This window comes from Lynx rufus, unplaced genomic scaffold (assembly GCF_022079265.1).
Source record: "Lynx rufus isolate CCGP_SWC_20201006 ecotype Redwood Valley unplaced genomic scaffold, mLynRuf1.p SCAF_23, whole genome shotgun sequence".
In the NCBI taxonomy this organism is placed as follows: Eukaryota; Metazoa; Chordata; class Mammalia; order Carnivora; family Felidae; genus Lynx; species Lynx rufus.
The window spans coordinates 1,363,599-1,382,991 of record NW_025814838.1 but is presented as its reverse complement, the minus strand read 5'-3'; the positions used below and the strand labels follow the sequence as shown (position 1 = coordinate 1,382,991).

Sequence of the window (19,393 nt, the reverse complement as noted above, 5' to 3'; positions counted from 1 at the left end):
CAGTTCACGTTTATTGGCCTGAGAACAAAAAAAAAAAAAAAAAAAAAAACCAAAACCGGAAGATGCCCTTAAAAAACGTGGCGGCACTCTAGTCACTACAGTTGCCTCAGTAGTTCAAGAAACTTGGCATAGTCTTCGGCCACTGACTGGCCTTCACAAAACGACTCCATCCGGTCCACTTCGGTTCTTCGAGGACAGAGCTACCTGCCCTCAACTATAATGGCGGCGCTGCCCAATTTGGCTTCTTGCCCCTAGGGAAGATGGCTGCCAGGTGGCTTCACTTAGTTTCTCACCACCCCGGAAGACGGGGACCGGCGATTGGGCGGCGCCCGAAGGCTCCGAGAAGAAGGCCCTTGGCGGTTGGACAGTGCTGGGTAAGGCTGGTTTTAAAGGAGCCGGAGGTGGGAGCCGTCGAAGACCCGGGATCCGCGGGAGGCGGCGGTGAGCGGCGCGCGGGGGAGGGCACCGAGCGGCTGGAGAGAGGGCGGGAGGAGGGAGGGAAGGAAACATTTGAACCATCTGGTCCTGGGCTGGGGAGAGCACTGGGCGGGGAGCCGGGGAGGGGTGAAGGATGGGGTCTGTGGGTGGGACCTCCCGAGATTGGAGTGAAGGGGGTATCTGTTTGACAGTGGATCCCCGGGGATCCGGACTGAGTTCGTGATGCTCAAGCTCGGGCTGCCCCTGTCTGAGTGGAGCTTTGCGGAGCCCAAACTTACAGGGAGAGGAGGATCCTCGCGGCGTCTGATTGGAGGAACCGCGCTGTAGGATTCTTTCCACAGGGATCCAGTGTAGGGGATCTGGTGGGGCGGGGGGTGCCGTCGGTGTGTGAGAGTATTGCTTCGGAGTTCTCCGCCACTCGCTGGCAGTGGATGAGGATTGCAGAGGGGTCCGGCAGAAAGTGAGCCTCCCAGGACCGGGATCCCAGCTGATCCCGGGGGATCTCAGGGTGGATTCTTCAGGGACAAAGGCCCCACCAGGAGGCTCGGGCCGTGGGAGAACTGGGGCCGCTGCAAGCCAGGTTCTCCCGGCGAGTGCCAGTCTGGGCGCGGGTGATCCACTGATTTCGGGCGACGGCAGCGGGAAGACACTCGCTCCGGACGGCCAGCCGGGGGCGCCCTTTTACGCCCCAGGGCCCTGGCCTGTGGGCTACCGGGAGCCTTGGGCGGACCATGAAGGGCGGAGCCCCAGGGGAGGGGCTGGCCCTCACTCCCCGCTCCCCCGCTCCCCCCCCATCCCAGGCTGCAGCCTGGGATCCCCCAGGGACTCCCCGGAGCCGCCGCTTCCCCCATGGACTTGCCCGGGGACTCCAGGTGAGAGCGCACCCCGCCCGCCTGTCTTGAGCACGGGAAACGGGGAGCCTGGCGACCGTACCGGGGAAACCACAGAGCTAACGACAGACCCAGGCGACTGTCTTCTGCTTCTCTCATCCTCCAGCCCACCTGGCCGGCCACGTCTGTGCCGCCAGCCCCTGGCTCGAGCATTATGGGGAGCCAGGAGCCCCAAACGGCCGAGGCTGCAGTCTCTGGCAGCCCCTTCGCCCTTGGAAAAGGCCTCTCGGCGGGTCCTGGCTGTAGTGCTGGAAGATGTTATGGCTGCCCGTATGGTGAGCCCCCTGAACTGAAAGGCCCCCTTCTTCCTCAGGTCCTCTCTTCAGTACCAAGGTGAAAGTAGATCACTAGTGAGGATAATTGAGGTCCAGATACCTCATTCTCACACCCTGCTCAGGCAGTCTCACTAATACTAGACTTCTGCTTAGCTCTCAATCCAACCTAGATTTGGGCAGAGTCTCTGGTGCCCATTCCCCACTATCAACCCAGCATTGGTGGTTCAGTGGTAGAATCTCGCCTGCCCCACCATCAACCCTGTTGGGCTGCAACCACATCTCTACACTCTTAAGTATGAGAAACCCTTGCTTTCTTCCCGGGCAAACTTTTAGGCTATCCTTGGGAAGCAGGCTGAGGACTTTGGCTCCATTGCACAGATTAGAAAAACTGAAGCCCCAAATAGGGCAGTGACTCACCCAAGGTTACTCTCTCCCTTTCATTTCGCCAAATAGCCAGGGTGAGATTACTGCAGCTCAGGACACTGTAATATCTGGCCCCTGATTCAGTTCAACTCACTTCATTGGGTTCTTAAGTGAATTCTAGCCACAGTCTCTGTCACTTTGATGGCACAGGGCACTGTTAGGTTCAGGGAGGCCCTGTCCAGTCTGACCTCAGTCCATCACCTTGCTCTTGACACTTTCTCCTCAATTAGGTTCCCCTGGTGCCCCAAGAAGAGACCACCACCCCACAACACCGCAGCAACCGCCGAGATTCTGTCCGAAACCAGCCGCCTGCCTCGCCATCCCAACAGGCTACGTGGTCCTCGCAGACCAGGTGAGCATGGCAGGATAGAGGGTAAACAGGACACAACTGAACCCCTCTGATATTCCTGTGTCCTCTCTAGGCCTCCCGACCCACTGCACTTATGCCGAGACCCCTTGAGCCGCACCCACCGGCCCCCTTCTACCCTGAGACGGAGATCAAGGACAACCCCTGGCCCAGAGGAAGGCCCTTCACAAAAGGTGGACTGGGCCCCCCAGCCTACTCTGGTGGTGATGCTAGAAGACATTGCCAGCTCAAGACCCGCAGCTGAGGTATGAGTATTTTGGGGTAAGGATGTCAGGGCTCGTTCAGCTGGGGTAGCTTTTGCTCTGAGTAAGGAGAATATTATTTTAGATGGAAGACATCGAGGAAAGACCTATATGGAAAAGTCTTTGGTATAAACCCCGGCAGACCTTTGGAGACTTGAGAGGGTCGGAATGTGGGTAGCTAAGAAGGCTGAAGGGGTTTCCTTGCCTCCCCCAAAACATTCTTTGTTTACACCCAGGGCTTTGCTGATGAGACTCCCAACTTCATCATCCCAGCAAGAAGGTGAGAGGGCTGGGGAAGGAATTATCGAAATGTCCAGGCAACACCTGTTACCCAGGCAACTAGAGTTAGGGGCATCAGAATTTACTTGTCCAATCCTTCCTTGTAGCACCTTCAGAAGCCTTAAGGGACAGGGGAGGTGCTGGCTCAGGTGGGATCTGGACTTGGAAGCTCCCTCAGCCTTTACCTTCCCCTTAACCCCAGAGCCAAGCCCATGACCGTGGTTCACCAGCCAATGCCTCCGTCCAGGGACCTGGATCCCCCATTCCAGCCATCTGCCTTGCCTGAAGACCCTCTGGAGAGCCCACCAGGAGGTAAGGACTCAGAGGGATGAGACTTAGGGCTCTGGAAAATCCTAGCTGAGTTTAAAAGTATCAGAGGCAAAGGTGGGGGTGGGGCTTAACTCCTTCCCCTCAGGGAGCTCAGTGTGTGAAGTTGGGGTGTAGACTTCAGAGGTCTGAGGTTCAATTCCTCAATTTAGGACTTAGCTTTTTAGGGGTGGGCTTAGACTTCTGTGGGCAAAGTTTAGTGTTTGGGGGAGGAGCTGAGGCTACTGAAGTAGGGCTTAGACACCTGCAGTTGAGGAATGCCCATCTGAGCCTCTCCTTTCCTTAGCCCCGGATCCTGTACTGGAGCCCCCATCGATCCCACCGCCGTCCAGCCTTTTACGCCCCCGCCTCAGTCCCTGGGGCTTGGCTCCCCTCTTCCGTTCCGTCCGCTCCAAGCTGGAGAGCTTTGCTGACATCTTCCTCACACCCAACAAAGCCCCACGGCCCCCACCCCCATCACCTCCCATGAAGTTGGAGTTGAAGATTGCCATCTCAGAGGCTGAGCAGTCTGGGGCTACTGAGGACACTGCATCTGTCAGTCCCCGGCCCCCTATCCGCCAGTGGCGGGCCCAAGACCACAATCCCCCAGCACCTCTTTCTAAGCCCTCTCTGGGCCGAAGCCACTCCTGCCCCGATCTGGGGCCCCCTGGCCCAGATACCTGCAGCTGGCCCCCTGCTCCACACCACCCGAGCCGGTCACGGCTCCGGCGGCACACTGTGGGTGGTGGAGAGATGGCCCGAGCCCCACCACCCCCTCGGCCCTGTCTCCGGAAAGAGGTCTTCCCTCTTGGAGGAGCGGGAGGCTCTCCTCCCCTCATCACATCTTGTTCGTCCACCGCATCTACTTCCTCCTTCTCTGAACCTGCAGAACCCAGGTAGTGCTCTCAATAAACCCTTCTTAAAGCCCTGGCCACAGTCTGGGCCCAGCCTCCTTCCCTACTATCCAGTGGGCAGGAGATGGGGATATTGCTATGAATATTATTTGTCCCTGAGCCTTGACCTTATCTGCAGGTTGGGCTCAACCAAGGGGAAGGAGCCAAGGGCCTCAGAGGACCAGGTGCTTTCAGACCCTGAGACCAAGGTAGGAGTAGAGATGGGGGGAGGAGACAAGTGGGACTCTGAGTCCATGCTGCACCCTTATCCTCTGCCCTGTTTTTGCAGACCATGGGAAAGGTTTCTCGATTCAGAATACGCAGGACACCAGTCCGTCCTCAGCCAAACCTTACACCAATGGGACTGCCTCGACCAATCAGGTGAGTGGCTCATTGTACATGCAGCTGCCTTGGCCAAATAGGTGTAGGCTTGGACCCTCTGAAGTGGGGCTCTGTCTTCTCTCAGGGAGGAGTCAATTTGGTCTGAACATGGTTTGCACTTAGAACTATATGTCTGTCTCAGGCAGCACTCCTGGCCTCAGTGTGTCCCAGAAACTAAAATATAGACCACACCTTGCTTATCCTTTTTTCAGGGCACAATGGCCCTGGGTTTTTCAATGGCCTCTGCTCTTTGCTCCCAGGTTGAACAAGAAGGAGTTCAGCTTAGAAGAAATTTATACCAACAAGAATTATCAGTCACCTACAACCAGGAGGTGAGAAACTCTGAAGGCTTGGGGGTAATAAAGGGAAGGCTGGAACCAGGGGCCATGCTGGTAACCAGCACCCCTCCCTGCCTGGTCCAGGACCTTTGAAACCATCTTTGAGGAGCCCCGGGAGCGCAACGGGACTCTGATTTTCACCAGCTCAAAGAAGCTTCGGCGGGCTGTAGAATTTCGGGACAGCAGCCTTCCTCGATCCCGGCGGCCATCTCGTGGAGTCCGGGCTGCAGCTGGCAGGACCCTTACCTCCAACGTGGCCCCCAGCCCAGATGTGGGACCTCTGCTGCAGCAGCGGCTGGAGGAGCTGGATGCCTCACTCCTGGAGGAGGAGGAAGTGGATAGGGAGCATCCCCATCGGACCTAGGAGCTCCATCTGTTTGTCCGTCCATCCTGAAGCATCTGAGGCAGTTATATTTTTTTCTTTATATTTCTAGTAAAGTTTTCAATATGTTTCTGATTCTTTTGTATGTCTCTGGCTAAGTTTGAGATTGACTGACAGTACCAGCTGATGTTTTTACTTTGGCTCCCAAAGACTGGGAAATGGGGGAGGTGCCAGGGAAGGCAATGAGGGTTTGATACGGGAAGTGGGGGAATGGTCATCGGACATACTTCCTTGATTTAAGAATTTTCCTGTGTGGAGGGATACTTGAGAATCTGTTCCAGAAGATACTGGCTCTGGACCCTGGGCAGGGTTCTCTAAATTCACTCACATCAAGGAGGAGACTGAAGGACCCAGAGTGGACCAAGGCCTTGATCAATATGGCCCTGAATTCCTCTGAACATGCAGGCCAGGATTTGCTTCTGGATTCAAGAGATAAGAGTAATCAGCTGTAATTGAGCACCTACAACAACCTGTCATATGTACTTGCCCTGCAGATAGCACTATGAGAGGGAATTATACCCATTTTACACACAAGCAAGCTGGGGCACCTGGCTGGCTCAGTTGGTAGAGCACGTGACTCGATCTCGGGGTCGTGAGTTTGAGCCCCACACTGGAGGTACAGATTTTTTTTTTTTTTTAAAGTAAAGGAAGGAAGCTGAATGTGTAATGAGATGCCCTTGTTAAAATGGTTAACCCAGGCAAGCAGAGGCCAGAAGTGGCATTCTCCATCTTTGGTAACTTAGGGCCAGAACAGAGCAGTGGCTAAGAGCACAGTTAAGGTTTCTTGAGCCCAAATCCTGTGTAGGAAACTCAATGTGTATTAATTCCCCTCCCCCTCTGTAAAACGGGGCCAATATCAGTACCTTCCTGAAAGAACTCTTACTGTCAAATGAGTTAATATGTGAGAAAGTGGCCGTGGCCGGCACACAAGTGCAAAGTGTTTCCTATTAGCACGCAGAGACCACTCTCCCACGCAATGAACCGATAATGAGGACGCAGCTTCCTTCTAGCGCGTCTGGTGCTCGCAAGGCATGCCGCGTGCTCGAGCCACCCGGCACCGAGGGGATCCCGCTGAGTTGCCAGCCGCTCAACAGTACTGCCAACGCGCGTGCGCGAGAAAGCCAGGCGGCCTGTGGACTTAAGGCAAGCGGCGGAAAGGGAGAGACGACGTAACTTGCTTTCGAGAGGCACTTTCCGCGACCGCACGCCGCCCAGCGGCCAACCGCCTCCTAGAACTTGCGCACCACCTCCTGGCTCCTAGTCTCGACGCTGTCTGAAGACGGGCCAATGAGCAGAGAGCAGGAAGAGGCGGGGTCACCTGAGGGACCGCCCCAAGCGCTTACTTCTAACCAGTCTAGTCACAAGACCTGATGAAGGGCGGGGCTAATCTGACGTATACCCAATCCAAGATTTGAGGGCGGTTACATATTACCCATTCCCCGGAGCTTGACTCCGCCCTTCGCCTTGACGTACACTTCTCAACCTATCAACGACTAAGCTTGTGGAGGGGTGAGGGGAAAGGGGCGGAGTGTGGGAGGAGGCCGAGAGAGGAAGGAGGCGTAGGCTGAGGAGGAAGAGGGAGGAGGGGCAGGGAAGTCCTGACGAAGAAGAGGCCCAGGACTCCAAAGGAGACAACAGGAGGGTGCGCTGGAGCTACCCCGCTGCCCAACGGCTGTTCCGGATCCCTTACGGCGCAAGTCAGGCAGAGACGGAGGAAAGGAGGAAGAGACTTTTATGTCGGCAGACAGAGAAGCTCTACCCGTCACCGTTGCCTCACATCCGGGGCTTTGGAGGGCTGGACCCGCGGCCCCGCCCCCCCCCCTCGCCTTTCATGGCGACCGGAGGCGGAGGCTGGAAGAGCTGGGCCTGGAGGAGGCCCCTTTAAATCTCCTTAAAGGGGCGGCCACTGAACTCGGCAGACTACATCGGCAGCCTTAAAGGGGAAGCCATCGAACAGAAGCTTGACAAATTGAGAACTGTGCTGTTGGGAGAGCTGGAACGAGTGGGGATTCTCACCGCCGTTTCTCTCTCACGCAAGAAGTCCTTTAAAATCAGCTTAAAGGGGAAGTGGCCGCTTGTGGAGGACCAGAAACTTAACTCCCGGGCCCTTAAAGGGGCGGCCTGCTGTTTGGAGGACCCTGGACTCCTTAAAGGGGTGGCCTCTTTTAGCCGGAGGACTTGAGACACTTTTAAAGGGGAGGTCTACGTTTCGGGGCGAGCTTTCGGTCCCTTTTAAAGGGGTGGCCCTTCCTCTTCCTCGGGGAGACTTGTCTCGACCCCTGGCAGGGGGCGGCCGCTGCACTAGGCCGGCTGGACACCATCGGGTCGTCTTAAAGGGGTCAGGGGCTGGACAACTTGAGGCCTCGCCTTAAAGGGACGGCCGCCCCGTTTTCGGCGTCTCGGCCCCGGCGGCCCCACAGGGGGGGCCCTCGGGCTTGTCGCCCCGGGGGCGGCGCCGGCTCCCCGGGCCTTGGCCTTGGGGCAAGCTCGGGGCCAGTAGATCCTGCTTTAAAGGGGAAGCCGTGGCCTTTTCGTCCCTGTGCAGCCGCCAGCGCCGCGCCTGCGACCCCGGGCCTGCGGACAGGTCGCTTCGGGCCCCGCCGCCTCCGGATGCGGCGCTGAGGGCGGTCGCCATGGAGACGGCAGCGGCCGCGGCTCCGGGCCCGGGCTGGGCCGCTGAGGGGGAGCGGCGGCGGCGGCGCTGCTCGCGCCGAGACCGAGACCGGGAGCAGCGGCGCCGCCGAGGTCCCGGCGGCGACGCGCCCCGGGCCCTGTTGGCCGCCCCGCGCGGCTCCTCGTCGTCCTCGTCGCCGCCACCGCCGGCCAGGCCTTGGTCGTCAGCTTCGTCTGGAGAGCGGCCCGGAGGCCCGAGACGACGGCGGCCCCGTCCCAGGCCTCGGCCCCCGCGACCCCGAGCTCGGAAGCGGCCTGCCGGCTCGGGCAGCCGCGGGGAGGAAGAGGAGGAGGAGGAGGAGGGGGGCGCAGACGACGGGGAGGCCGAGGAGGAGCCTGAGGAGGAGGAAGAAGAAGAGGAGGACTTGATCGATGGCTTCGCCATCGCCAGCTTCGCCAGCCTTGAGGCCTTGCAGGTGGGGCCTGGTGGGGCTGGGGACCTTTGGGGGCTTCAGAGGGGCAGAGAGAAGGGTATCGTGCCTGGAGTGGGTGGAGTTGAGGGGGGAATGCTGGCACCCCAAACCAGAGCAACCGGCTCCTCTGGCCAGGCCTCTGCCCCACCCTGGGGTGGGAGGAGGTAGAGTTAGTCTCCAGGGACCAATCAGGTTATCTGGTCTGAGAGCCACTTTGGTAGCCTGGTCACCCCCAGAGAGGTCGGGAGCTTTCCTTTCTCCATCTACTTTAGTCCCACCTCCTCCTCCACAGAAGGATGCATCTCTTCAGCCCCCAGAGCGACTGGAACATCGGCTGAAGCATTCTGGGAAGCGGAAGAGGGGGGGCTCCAGTGGGGCCACTGGGGAGCCAGGGGACAGCTCTGATCGGGAGCCTGGCCGGCCCTCTGGGGATCGGGCCCGAAAATGGCCCAATAAACGGAGAAGGAAAGAGGTGAGCTTGTCATAGATCCTTGTCCTTTAAAACTCTGGGCAGAACGTCCTTCACATAGACCTGTTTTTCATCAGTAATGCCACTGCCCATGGTAAACAGTGATTTTATTTTCTAAGGGCAAAGAAGGCAGAGCAAATTTGAGCCCTCTACTCCTCAGTCTTGGTCTGACAGAGGCATTCCTACAGTCAGACTTTTCTGCTTTTGGCTGGCTCTGTTTCAGACATGTTGATAATTCAGAGCTGTATCAAAGAGATTTCACTGAATTGTAAATGAATTAGATAGGGTCTCAGCCCTCTCTCTTGAGGCAGTAGTAATCTCCCAAGAAAAAAACAATCTGTGAACAAATACCTAGACCAAAATCTGAGAAGCTATAGAAGGCAGAGGTCTGGGAGAGATGCTGTAGAAACCCACATGAGGAAGCCACTCATTCTGCCTGGGGGATGGGAGGAGGGTTGTGGTTAGGGAAAGCCCCCTAGGATGTCTTAGTCAGGCCTTGAAGGATAGTCATAATTGTGCTAAGAGAAGAAACGAGCCAAGTTGTTTTGAGCAAAAACACAGAGATGTGAGAATGTATTTGGAAGATAGAACATTGGGAACGGTGGGCACTAGCAGGAGAAGTAGCTGGAAAAGGATTGAGCGTGTCATGAAAGACCTTGAGTTCTTTGCTGGGGAGTTTAGACTTTATCCAAAGGCCTTGCCAGTCAGCCTCCCTTACCTCTGGACTCTGGTCTTTCTCAGGCCTCCTCCCGTCATTCTCTGGAAGCTGGATACATAGTAAGTGCTCTCCACCTGTACTGGTCCCTCCCCTCTCAATTCCTCTTTGGAAGTCCCCTCTCTACCTTGGGCCCCACTTTTCTTCCCTCTTTTGACATCTCTGTCTTTCCTTCTCCCCAGTGCGATGCAGAAAGCGATCTGGACGAGAGGGTGAGTGGGGGTAGAACTTGTGGGGTGGGCAGTGTTACAACTTGTAAAATGTACTGCAGCTTAAAGGTCTCCTATGTGCAGCAGACAGAGCCTCCCCTTGAGTGGGGAACATAGGTTAGGGTGGGCCAGGATTGAATGTGGGGAGGGGGAGGGAGATTGAGAGGGTAAATGACTTCTTTTCTTTAGTAACTAGCGCCAGTTGACCAAAGAATAGAAAGCCCATGTTTTGGTATCCCACGTTTTTCAAAGCCCTTGGAGATACCAGTGGTTCTCCACAGAAATCCTAGGTGACTGTGAAACTAAGCTGGTCCTTCCTGCTAGCAGTTAGTCTGCTCTCACAGATTAGAGTCCCAAGCAGAGATTATGGCAGCAAAGATTCTAAACTGTTGTGGTCAGTGTCAGAACAAGTCTTATAAATTAGATTTCAGTTTTTTCATCAGGCTTGACGTGCTTGTTTTGAAATAATGTGTTGTAGCAGTTGGTGCTCTACTCCTATAACTAACTGAGTTTGTATTCCCTGATGTGTGTCTTGTTTTAGTTTAAAAAGTTGGCTGGACAGGGGCTGTGGTGAACCAGAGAGTTCTTTTCTGTCTAAAGGAGGTGACCACTGTCTAGTTCTAGCTAATTGTCATGCAAGAATAGGAGCCAGTTTTTTAAGGGACCCTGCAAGTCTGAGTTTTTATGAGAACGTCTTGCATTTATCAGCAATTAATTTTCAAAGATTTTGCTAACACTTGTGGACCAAACTGATCTGTAAGTCAGGTAGACATGTGGGCCAGCAGTTAGTGATCTCTAACATTTTTGCTTTGATGTGTCTACTTCTTTGCTATGTAAGTTCTACCTTGATTCAGTCCTCCTGGCCTAATTTCAGGTTCAGCTATCCTACCCTTTTTCCCAAAGATAGGCCCTCTGGAGCCCATAGTCTTTGCTGGATTTTAGCTAACCTGGTGAAATAGACTTCTTACCATCACTTATTCCTAGCAGGCTCTAGAGGCTGTTAGCCTTCCTGGGTTAGAGCCTTCCTGAGCAGAACCTGACCCTGTCCCTACCCTTCTTCCCCAGGTCTCCGATGATGACCTCGATCCATCCTTTACTGTCTCAACCAGCAAAGGTTGGTCTCAAGGGCTGGGGCTGGAGACAAGGGAGGGAAGTTGGGTGAGCATGGGCCTCAACTGAATATGTCTGCTGTCCTGTCCTCACAGCCTCGGGCCCCCACGGCGCCTTCAATGGGAACTGTGAAGCAAAACTCTCCGTAGTCCCTAAAGTGTCGGGCCTGGAGCGGAGCCAGGAACAGCCCCCAGGGCCCGACCCGCTGCTAGTGCCTTTCCCCCCGAAGGAACCACCGCCTGCACCGGCCCCTCGGCCTCCTGTCTCACCCCCTGCACCCCTGCCGGCCGCCCCCAGTCTGCCACCCCCACCCCAGCCCCAGCTGCAGCTTCGGGTCTCGCCCTTCGGCCTCCGCACTTCTCCCTATGGCAGCAGCCTGGACCTCAGCACTGGCAGGTGAGTGGTCCAGGGGTTTGGTCTGATCTGGAAGGACCTGGTCATTTTGGCGCCAACCCCTGCATTCTGTGGCTGGGACATGGGATGGTACCTGTGGGATGTGACTTGAAGAAAGGATTCCGAGGCTGAAAAGTTTTAGAGACACTGGGTGAAACAGATTTAAAGAAATTACTTGCTTGCAGGACTTACCAGAACCTTTCCACCCTACATTCACATGCAGGGAAATCCGCTTTGTGCCGTTTCTCAATTTTATTTGCTGGTGAGACCTTCTTGCGGGGCACATCTGCTAGGAATACTGTTCTTCAGAACATACTTTGGGAAATGCTGACATGATGATTAAGGGTGCTGGCTTTGGTGTCAGTCAGACCTGGACTCAAAATCTTGCTCTGCCACATAGTGACTGTGTGATTTTTGACAAGTCACTTAATCTCTCTGAGCCTCCATTTCCTCCTCCTGTAAAAAGAAATAGCAAGAGTACCTTCATCCTAACAAAGCTATTGTGAGGATTAATTATGAGTTAATGCAGTGTTTCCCAAAGTGTGTACGTGCATCGTCAGTGGTGCGTGAGATAATTTGAGCTGTTACGTGAGTAAATTTTTTTCAGTTGTTACTTGCTTTAGAAAAACATGACTAGTATCTCAAACCCTTGATTTCACATGTGTGGCTTGGGCGAGGCTAAGTGAAAAGTCAAGAAAGAGTTAAATTAAAGAAAGAAGTAAATGGTACAGGTGGTTGCACGGACGCAGCAGCAGTTGGGAAGGTGGTGTGACATGTTGGAGATTTGGATTAGCATGTAAAGCAGGTGCCAGCACTTGACCTACAGTAAGTGCTTGTTAAAGGGTAAGAATCACTGACACTATTATCATTATCGATGCTGTTCTATTGTTGTCATTCTCATTATTGTTCTTTTTCTTATTCTTGAGAAAACTAAGGCTCAGAGAGGGGCAGTGACTTGCTCAAGGTCACCCAGGGTATCAATGGCAAGATGGGCCTAGAATTCAGGTCACCTGACTCCTAGGCCAGGCCAGGGAGGTGCTGCTTCCACTGTCTTAGGGTGGGAACCCAGGTGGCTTAGGTTGTAACTAAGCGGCAAAGTGAACGACATGTTTCGTGCTGCAGTTGAGTCAGAAAAGGGCAAGTCATGTGGCCAGAGACGTCCGGGCAGCTGTGTGGAAGAGATCTGGAGAGGGAGAGCGTGGGGGTCGCTGGGTGTGGGAGGTACCTCAGTCTGAGGATGGGCTCCCTGGGCGGGGGTGGGGGTCCTGGGGGCCGGGTTCTGCCACCTTCCATGTTGGAGAACCAGGGTCAAGGTATCGCCCAGGCTTCTGACCCCCTCCCGTCAGAGCTGGCACCTCCCAACCCCTCACTCATCTCCCCACTTCTCTCCCCAGCTCTTCACGGCCGCCCCCCAAGGCCCCGGCCCCTCCCGTGGCTCAGCCTCCCCCCTCATCATCCTCTTCGTCCTCTTCCTCCTCATCTGCCTCCTCCTCGTCCGCGCAGCTCACCCACCGGCCCCCGACGCCCTCACTGCCCCTGCCTTTGTCCACCCACAGCTTTCCCCCCCCTGGGCTGCGGCCCCCCCCACCGCCCCCCCACCCCTCCTTGTTCTCCCCTGGCCCCACCCTGCCCCCACCCCCACCCCTGCTGCAGGTGCCAGGGCACCCTGGGGCCTCAGCCGCTAACGCCCTTTCTGGTGAGTTTGGGGTCCTGGCCGGGGGGGGTGGGGGGCCATGGCCCCGGGCTTGGGCCCAGTCGGCTTTGGGGCAGCTGGACCTCAGCAGACATCAGGGCTTGAGGAGGGAGTGGCTAAAGGCCAGAAGGGAAGGCCAGTCACCTGGGCCCAAGGAGGCTGACCTGGTGGCGACAAATATTAAAGCCTTCTCCCCCTCCCCTCCCACAGAGCAGGACCTGATCGGCCAGGACCTGAACTCTCGCTACCTGAATGCCCAGGGTGGCCCCGAGGTGGTGGGGGCAGGGGGCTCCGCCCGGCCCCTGGCCTTCCAGTTCCACCAGCACAACCACCAGCACCAGCACACCCACCAGCACACCCACCAGCACTTCACCCCTTATCCCCCGGGCCTGCTGCCACCCCATGGCCCCCACATGGTGAGCTCCTCATTGGGCTGGTGATGAGGCTCAGAGACTTGGGGGGAGGGTGTGGCTTCCAGGGGAAGATCATGGGTCCCTGGCTGGCAGCTTACTCTTCCCTTCTCTTCCCTAGTTTGAGAAATATCCAGGAAAGATGGAAGGCCTTTTCCGGCATAATGTGAGTGTGTGTGTGTGTGGTGTGTTATGTGATGGATGCATCAATGCGTGTGGCCCTGACTGTTGGGGATCCAGTCTTCAGCTTCAAAAGCAAGAGCCTTGAGCCTGGGAGAGCTCCCTGGGGGACTTTAGGGTGGAGGCCAGAGGATTGATGGGCAGACGTGGGCCGACGTGGGCAGACGTGGGCTGCCCCTCCACCCCCAGCTTGGACTAGTCCCCTTCTCTCCACAGCCGTACACGGCCTTCCCTCCCGCAGTGCCCGGCCTCCCTCCGGGCCTCCCGCCGGCTGTCTCCTTTGGCTCCCTGCAGGGGGCCTTCCAGCCCAAGGTGAGCTCCCAATCCAAATACCACCACCTCCCACCCTGTACAAACCCAGACGCCCCAGATCCACATACCTTCTTCCGTTCCCCAAAACCACGCCCATTCTCCTGTCCTCCCCTTGTGGACCTAGATTTCTTCAGAGCCAATGCACCCTCCCTGTCCCAGCCCCCAGCTTGGTTCCAGACCCCTTTTTATGCCTGGCGCCAGCTCTCTTGACTGATCCCTCCACTCCCCTTTCCCAGAGCACGAACCCCGAGCTGCCACCACGACTGGGGCCAGTGCCGAGCGGGCTTCCCCAAAAGGGGACACAGGTGAGGGGGGCCAAGGCAGGTCCTGGGGGAACTGGAATATCTGTTGAGGGAGAGCAGGGTTGATTGAAAGTGAACGACTGATCCCTGCCTTTAATACACGATCAGGGGCATCCCTGAGAATCTGACGAGAGGGAATTTCTGTAAAGGACAAGTTTTACCATGCATGAGGAATAGGAAATTTCATGAAGTTGTCCCAGAAGTGAACTTACTAGGAGAGTAGTTTTTGTAGGAGTTTTCTAATTTTTCAAGTTACAAAATCCTTTTTTTTTTTTTTCAAGTGACATCACACCAGGAAGTCCTGTCCATAAAACAATGAATGAAAAGATAAGCTTCTCCTTTGTGAAGTGGCACAGGGAGCAGCCTTAGAGCCCACGGCTCTGGGAATATCATGAAAAGCACAGGATGTGTTTCCTAAAGGGTAGACTAGACCAGAGATTTTGCAACCTCTTTTAGCAGCAGTAAAGGTTTTTTTTACTAGAGGAATCTTCAGCAGAGTCTCACTATGTAAAGCTGTTAGTAGGATAGGTTCTGAGATTGAGAAAGCTGCCTGTCTGCCTCCTCACTCCGCAGTCTTCCAAGCAGGGACACGTCCTTGGGGCCTGGTTCAAGACCTTAGTGCTGGAGGGGAGATACCCAGAGTGGGAGAGATGGGGAAATCAGTCTTGACAGAGGCAGGCAAGGCCCGAGGGAGCCACACAAGGGCTCTGGTGTTTGGGTGGGGATTGGGGACTGTGGAGACGAGGTGCCCAAGACAGTAAACAGGTCTGAATCGCCGCCAATCTCTGCTTTGCCATCCCCAGATCCCCGACCATTTCCGGCCACCTTTGAGGGTGAGTTTGGTGAGGACCTCAGGCTGCATGAGGCTGCGGGCTGGTGTCAGGGTGTTTGGCTAAGGGCGGGTCTTGCTTGGGAATGAGCGAGAAGCCCAAGACGTGGAGGCAGCCAGATGTGGAACAACAGAAAGGGAAAGGCTTACAAGCTACAGACCTGGGTTCTGATGTAACTGGCCGTGGGACCTTGGGCAAGACAGTTTATCTCTCTGAGCCTCAGTTTCCTAGGCTGTGAAATGAACCTAGTCATCCCTCAGTTGTAGGGATGATGAGTGGGGATGTTGTGTGGCAAGGCTGGGCCTAGGACCAGGCCTGGAGTGGGTGATGAGTGAACGTTCTTTCCTTCCCTTTCCCTTTGGTTATCCTTCTGGGGCGGCAGAAACCAGGGAAGTGGTGTGCCATGCACGTGCGCGTGGCTTACATGATCCTGAGACACCAGGAAAAGATGAAGGTACTGGGGCCGGAGGGCTGGGGAGAGCGAGAGTGGGCCAGCCTGAGCCCTGGGCATCTGCCTTTGGCAGAGCTTGGCCGAATTGCTTGGCTCTGTCCCGGTCACTGCCTGAGCGTTTTCACAGTTAGTACTAGGTTGTCTGGCTAACTAGGGGGAGGTGGTCTGAGAAGGCTCTGAGAGAGGCAGAGGCTAGGCACCCAAGCCCCTTCTTGGCGCCCGCCAGCCCTTGGAGGGGACCTAGGGGTGGAAGAGCAAGAGCGGGACTTCACCTGGCTCCTCACTCACCACCCCTCTCCCTGTCCCACGCAGGGCGACTCCCACAAGCTTGACTTTCGGAACGACCTCCTGCCCTGCCTTCCGGGGCCCTATGGGGCCCTGCCCCCTGGGCAGGAGCTCTCCCACCCGGCCGCCTCCCTCTTCACTGCGACTGGTGAGTCTGGCCAGCCCTCTCAGGGCCTGAGGTTCCCTGTCTATAGCCCAAGGCCCACCTTGCGCCCACTCAGCCTCACCAGAATCTCCCACCTCTCTGCCCCAGGTGCCGTCCACGCTGCAGCCAACCCTTTCACCGCAGCTCCCGGGGCCCACGGAACCTTTCTGAGCCCCAGCACCCACATTGGTAAGAGCCAAGGGCATGTTGGGCAACCCAGGCCTTGTCCCTGACTTCAGGAGTTCTCAAGCTGGGGATGGAAATTAGACTTGAGAGGCGGCTGGAATGGGGGTAGGCCTGGTTCCACTTGATTCGTGACCTTGGGCGAGTTACTCTAACCCCTCTGAGCCTTGATCTTGTCACCTGTGAAGTGGGATAGGGAAGGGAGAAGCGATTGCCAATCTCTGCCACCTCAGACACTGTCTCTGAAATAGCCAGTGGTAGGGGGTATAGTGTGCCACCTGGGAGAGGAGGGTGGAGGAAGGCTGTGCACGCCCAGGTGAGAACATAGTCGCTGGCTCCTAGCAGTCTTGTCAGGCTTCGTGGGGAGATTTAACTCGGGTCTGGGTAGACACAAGGGAATTGAGCCTGATAGCATAGGATTAGGTGTTCCTGGAAGAGGAAGTTGTGAGATGTTCCCCTAGTGGGGTAGGTTAGTTGTTCTGACTGGCTATGTGCATGAAGTTAGGGTCAGGTTGGGAAAGGCCCTGCATGTCAGGTGGGAGGAAGCCAGCAGAGAACTTCGGGTGAATGGTTTGCTCTAGAGCCGGTCTGGGTGGCCGGTGTCGGGGGATTGTGGGGTAAGACCTTGACCTCTGGAGTCAGAGAGGCCTTGGGCTGGGGGTACCATTTACTGGCTAGATGACCGTTGGCAAGTCACTTCACTTCTCTGAGCCTGTTTCATCATCTTTAAGTGGGAGTGATCCTGTCTGCCTAGTGGGACTTGTTGTTTGTGAGGTTAAACAACACGATGCATGTCAAAGCCTAGTGCCTTGCCAGGCCTAAGGAGGTGTTCAGCGCCTGGTGGTTAAAACCAAGACCCAAGCGGCTGAGAGCTCTGGGGCCTGCTTGCTAATAAGCTGCCTCTTCCCTGCCAGTCTTGGTGCCTGATCAGAGCCGGCTGCCGACGCTCTGACCATTCCCCTTTTCTCCCACAGATCCCTTTGGGCGTCCCACAAGCTTCGCCTCTTTGGCTGCCCTCTCCAACGGGGCCTTTGGAGGCCTGGGCAGCCCCACATTCAGTGAGTGCGGGTGGGGTGGGGCGGGTGGGTGGCTGTGGCAGTGGGCTGGGGAGGGGGGGTTGTCCCTGAGTGGGGCCTCCTCCTCGTGGCTCCTGTCACTCCCTGCTTCGCCCTCTGTCTAGACTCCGGCGCCGTCTTTGCCCAGAAAGAAAGCCCAGGGGCTCCACCAGCCTTCGCCTCCCCGCCAGACCCATGGGGCCGCCTGCACCGCAGTCCTCTGGCCTTTCCTGCCTGGGTCCGGCCCCCTGAGGCCGCCCGGACTCCAGGCTCAGACAAGGAGCGGCCTGTGGAGCGGAGAGAGCCCTCTATCACCAAGGAGGAGAAAGACAGGTGTGCTTCCCCGTCCCCCCCCCCACTGCCCACACCCCTGGCCCTCCCTCCCCGAAGCCTGGTCTGGTCGCAGCCTGGTCAGACCACTGGAGTACCTCCATTCTTTCCCACAGGGACCTCCCCTTCTCACGGCCCCAGCTCCGAGTTTCTCCTGCTACTCCCAAGGCCAGGGCTGGCGAGGAAGGGGCCAGACCGGCCAAGGAATCAGTGCGGGTAAAGGAAGAACGGAAGGAGGAGGCCGCCGCCGCTGCTGCTGCCGCCGCCGCCGCCGCTGCCGCTGCCGCCGCTGCCGCCACCACCGGGCCTCAGGGCCTTCACCTACTGTTTGAGAGGCCCCGGCCACCCCCTTTTCTGGGCCCTAGTCCCCCAGAGCGCTGCGCTGGCTTTCTGGAGCCAACCTGGTTGGCAGGGCCCCCTCGCCTTGCTAGGCCACCCCGCTTCTATGAGGCTGGCGAGGAGCTGACTGGACCAGGGGCTGTGGCTGCCGCCCGCCTCTACGGTCTGGAGCCTGCCCACCCCCTGCTATACAGCCGCTTGGCCCCGCCACCGCCACCTGCTGCGGCCCCGGGAACCCCTCACCTTCTCAGCAAGACCCCCCCAGGAGCCCTTTTGGGGGCACCACCTCCACTTGTGCCCGCCCCCCGGCCTAGTTCCCCACCTAGGGCCCCTGGCCCAGCCCGGGCTGACAGGTGAGGGAAGGGGAGGGGCGGGGGCCAAGCTCCATCCCCCTTTCCTTTTGACAAGGTCCTAGAGCTGAGGTTTCAAGCCAGGGCTAGAGGGCAGAGGTCATGACCTCACCAGCCATCTCTGAGGTCATGGAACCTGGGAGCAGAAGCCCCAACCCCCACAAGATCAAGCATCAGATGGACCTTGGGGTCACTGGGAGGGCAGAGGTCACAATCCTCTAGAGAGAGGGGTGTGTGTGTGAGTGTGTGTGTGCGCGCGTGTGTGTGTACATGTGAGAGATGAGAGTGGGGGTCATTTCAGAGGTCATAGCTCATGATCTCCTGAGGTACACCATCGCCCCCTCTGAGGGCCCCTAGGCCCTTGGCCTGCCTCCCCAAGGGCTCACTAAGCCAGAGGCCAAAGTGCCCCCCCTCCCCTTCACCTACCACCCAAGTCCTCATGCCCTCTCAGGGCTGGGGGAGGAGGGGCTAACGGAAGGGGGGTTCCATGTACATATTTATCTCCCCTTCCACATAGCCCCCCAGACCTTTTGTACATTTTTACAGGGGTGCCCCTCCCAATAACCCCCCTTCCTGGTTAATTAAATCCTCAGACTGGTGCTGTGTTCCTAGCCTCTGGCCTCTCTGTGGGGGGAGGGGGGATTGTAGAGGGAAGAGCTGGGAGGGGACAGGCAGGAACCCAGGGCTTATCCCTGGAAATATGGAGTCAGCAGGAGACAGAGCAACAGGGGAAGGGACCTGGGTACCTAGGCTGGAAAGAAGGGCAAACGCTTCCTGCTTGGCTAACAGCCCAGGTTCCCCCCCCCCCCAACTTGTTCCTGTTACCTCTGTGTGCCACCATTCCCAAAAGGCTCAAATCTCTAAGCTTCAGACTCCACCTCTTAGTGGCTCAGTCCCCCTACTCCATTTCCAAGTGCCCCCAGGACTCCTGGGCCCTGCTCCCCAGAACCCTGTTCCCCAGAACCCTGCCCTAGGCTGGGGGGGTGGGGGGCAGAGAAGGTCACCATGTACCACACACCAAAGAAGGGGGTCGGCCCGGGGGTGGGCCACACAGGCAGCTTCTTCAGCAGCCTCTCGGCAGCAGTCCCAGCCTTCCCAAAGCAGCAGGCGCCCCCAGGCTGGGGCCCAACCTAGAAGGCAGGGGTCAATTTAACAAAAACATAACGTTGACTTTTTTTCCCCGGTGGGGCTTATTCTGTAACATGACTTGCGGATATTTATATAAAAATGAGTGTTACAATGAGGCCCCTTGGCTGCTCTTTCAGTGTGTGTGTGGGGAGGGGGGTCATCCGGCCGCGGGCAAGGGGCATTGGGTCAGGGAGGGATGAGGGA

General features: G+C 57.0%; 2 protein-coding genes across 2 annotated transcripts; both read left to right on the top strand.

The window, feature by feature from the left end:
• Positions 1–291: 291 nt before the first annotated feature.
• On the top strand, positions 292–5,289 carry PRR14 (proline rich 14). The gene is made up of 12 exons (XM_047087637.1): positions 292–441; positions 1,239–1,310; positions 1,435–1,603; positions 2,257–2,378; positions 2,449–2,638; positions 2,872–2,915; positions 3,117–3,226; positions 3,528–4,116; positions 4,253–4,322; positions 4,403–4,494; positions 4,755–4,826; positions 4,917–5,289. The coding sequence occupies exons 2-12, from the start codon at positions 1,288–1,290 to the stop codon at positions 5,194–5,196; spliced, it is 1,761 nt and encodes a 586-aa protein (XP_046943593.1). The 5' UTR covers positions 292–441; positions 1,239–1,287; the 3' UTR covers positions 5,197–5,289.
• A 1,488-nt stretch (positions 5,290–6,777) lies between these two features.
• Positions 6,778–19,306, top strand: FBRS (fibrosin). Its single transcript, XM_047087212.1, has 18 exons — positions 6,778–8,303; positions 8,593–8,772; positions 9,511–9,546; positions 9,667–9,696; positions 10,759–10,807; positions 10,899–11,199; positions 12,591–12,892; positions 13,100–13,305; positions 13,421–13,465; positions 13,696–13,791; positions 14,028–14,096; positions 14,897–14,926; positions 15,306–15,377; positions 15,687–15,807; positions 15,913–15,993; positions 16,962–17,045; positions 17,168–17,375; positions 17,489–19,306. The coding sequence occupies exons 1-18, from the start codon at positions 7,848–7,850 to the stop codon at positions 18,066–18,068; spliced, it is 2,946 nt and encodes a 981-aa protein (XP_046943168.1). The 5' UTR covers positions 6,778–7,847; the 3' UTR covers positions 18,069–19,306.
• Positions 19,307–19,393: the final 87 nt, after the last annotated feature.

Coding starts and splice junctions, on each gene's coding strand:
- PRR14 (XM_047087637.1), top strand. CDS start 1,288: ATGGACTTGCCCGGGGACTCCAG. Junction 2,379..2,448: donor ACGTGGTCCTCGCAGACCAG/GTGAGCATGGCA, acceptor TGTCCTCTCTAG/GCCTCCCGACCCACTGCACT. Junction 2,916..3,116: donor TTCATCATCCCAGCAAGAAG/GTGAGAGGGCTG, acceptor CCTTAACCCCAG/AGCCAAGCCCATGACCGTGG.
- FBRS (XM_047087212.1), top strand. CDS start 7,848: ATGGAGACGGCAGCGGCCGCGGCTCCGGGCCCGGGCTGGGCCGCTGAG. Junction 14,927..15,305: donor ATTTCCGGCCACCTTTGAGG/GTGAGTTTGGTG, acceptor CTGGGGCGGCAG/AAACCAGGGAAGTGGTGTGC. Junction 15,808..15,912: donor CTCCCTCTTCACTGCGACTG/GTGAGTCTGGCC, acceptor TCTCTGCCCCAG/GTGCCGTCCACGCTGCAGCC.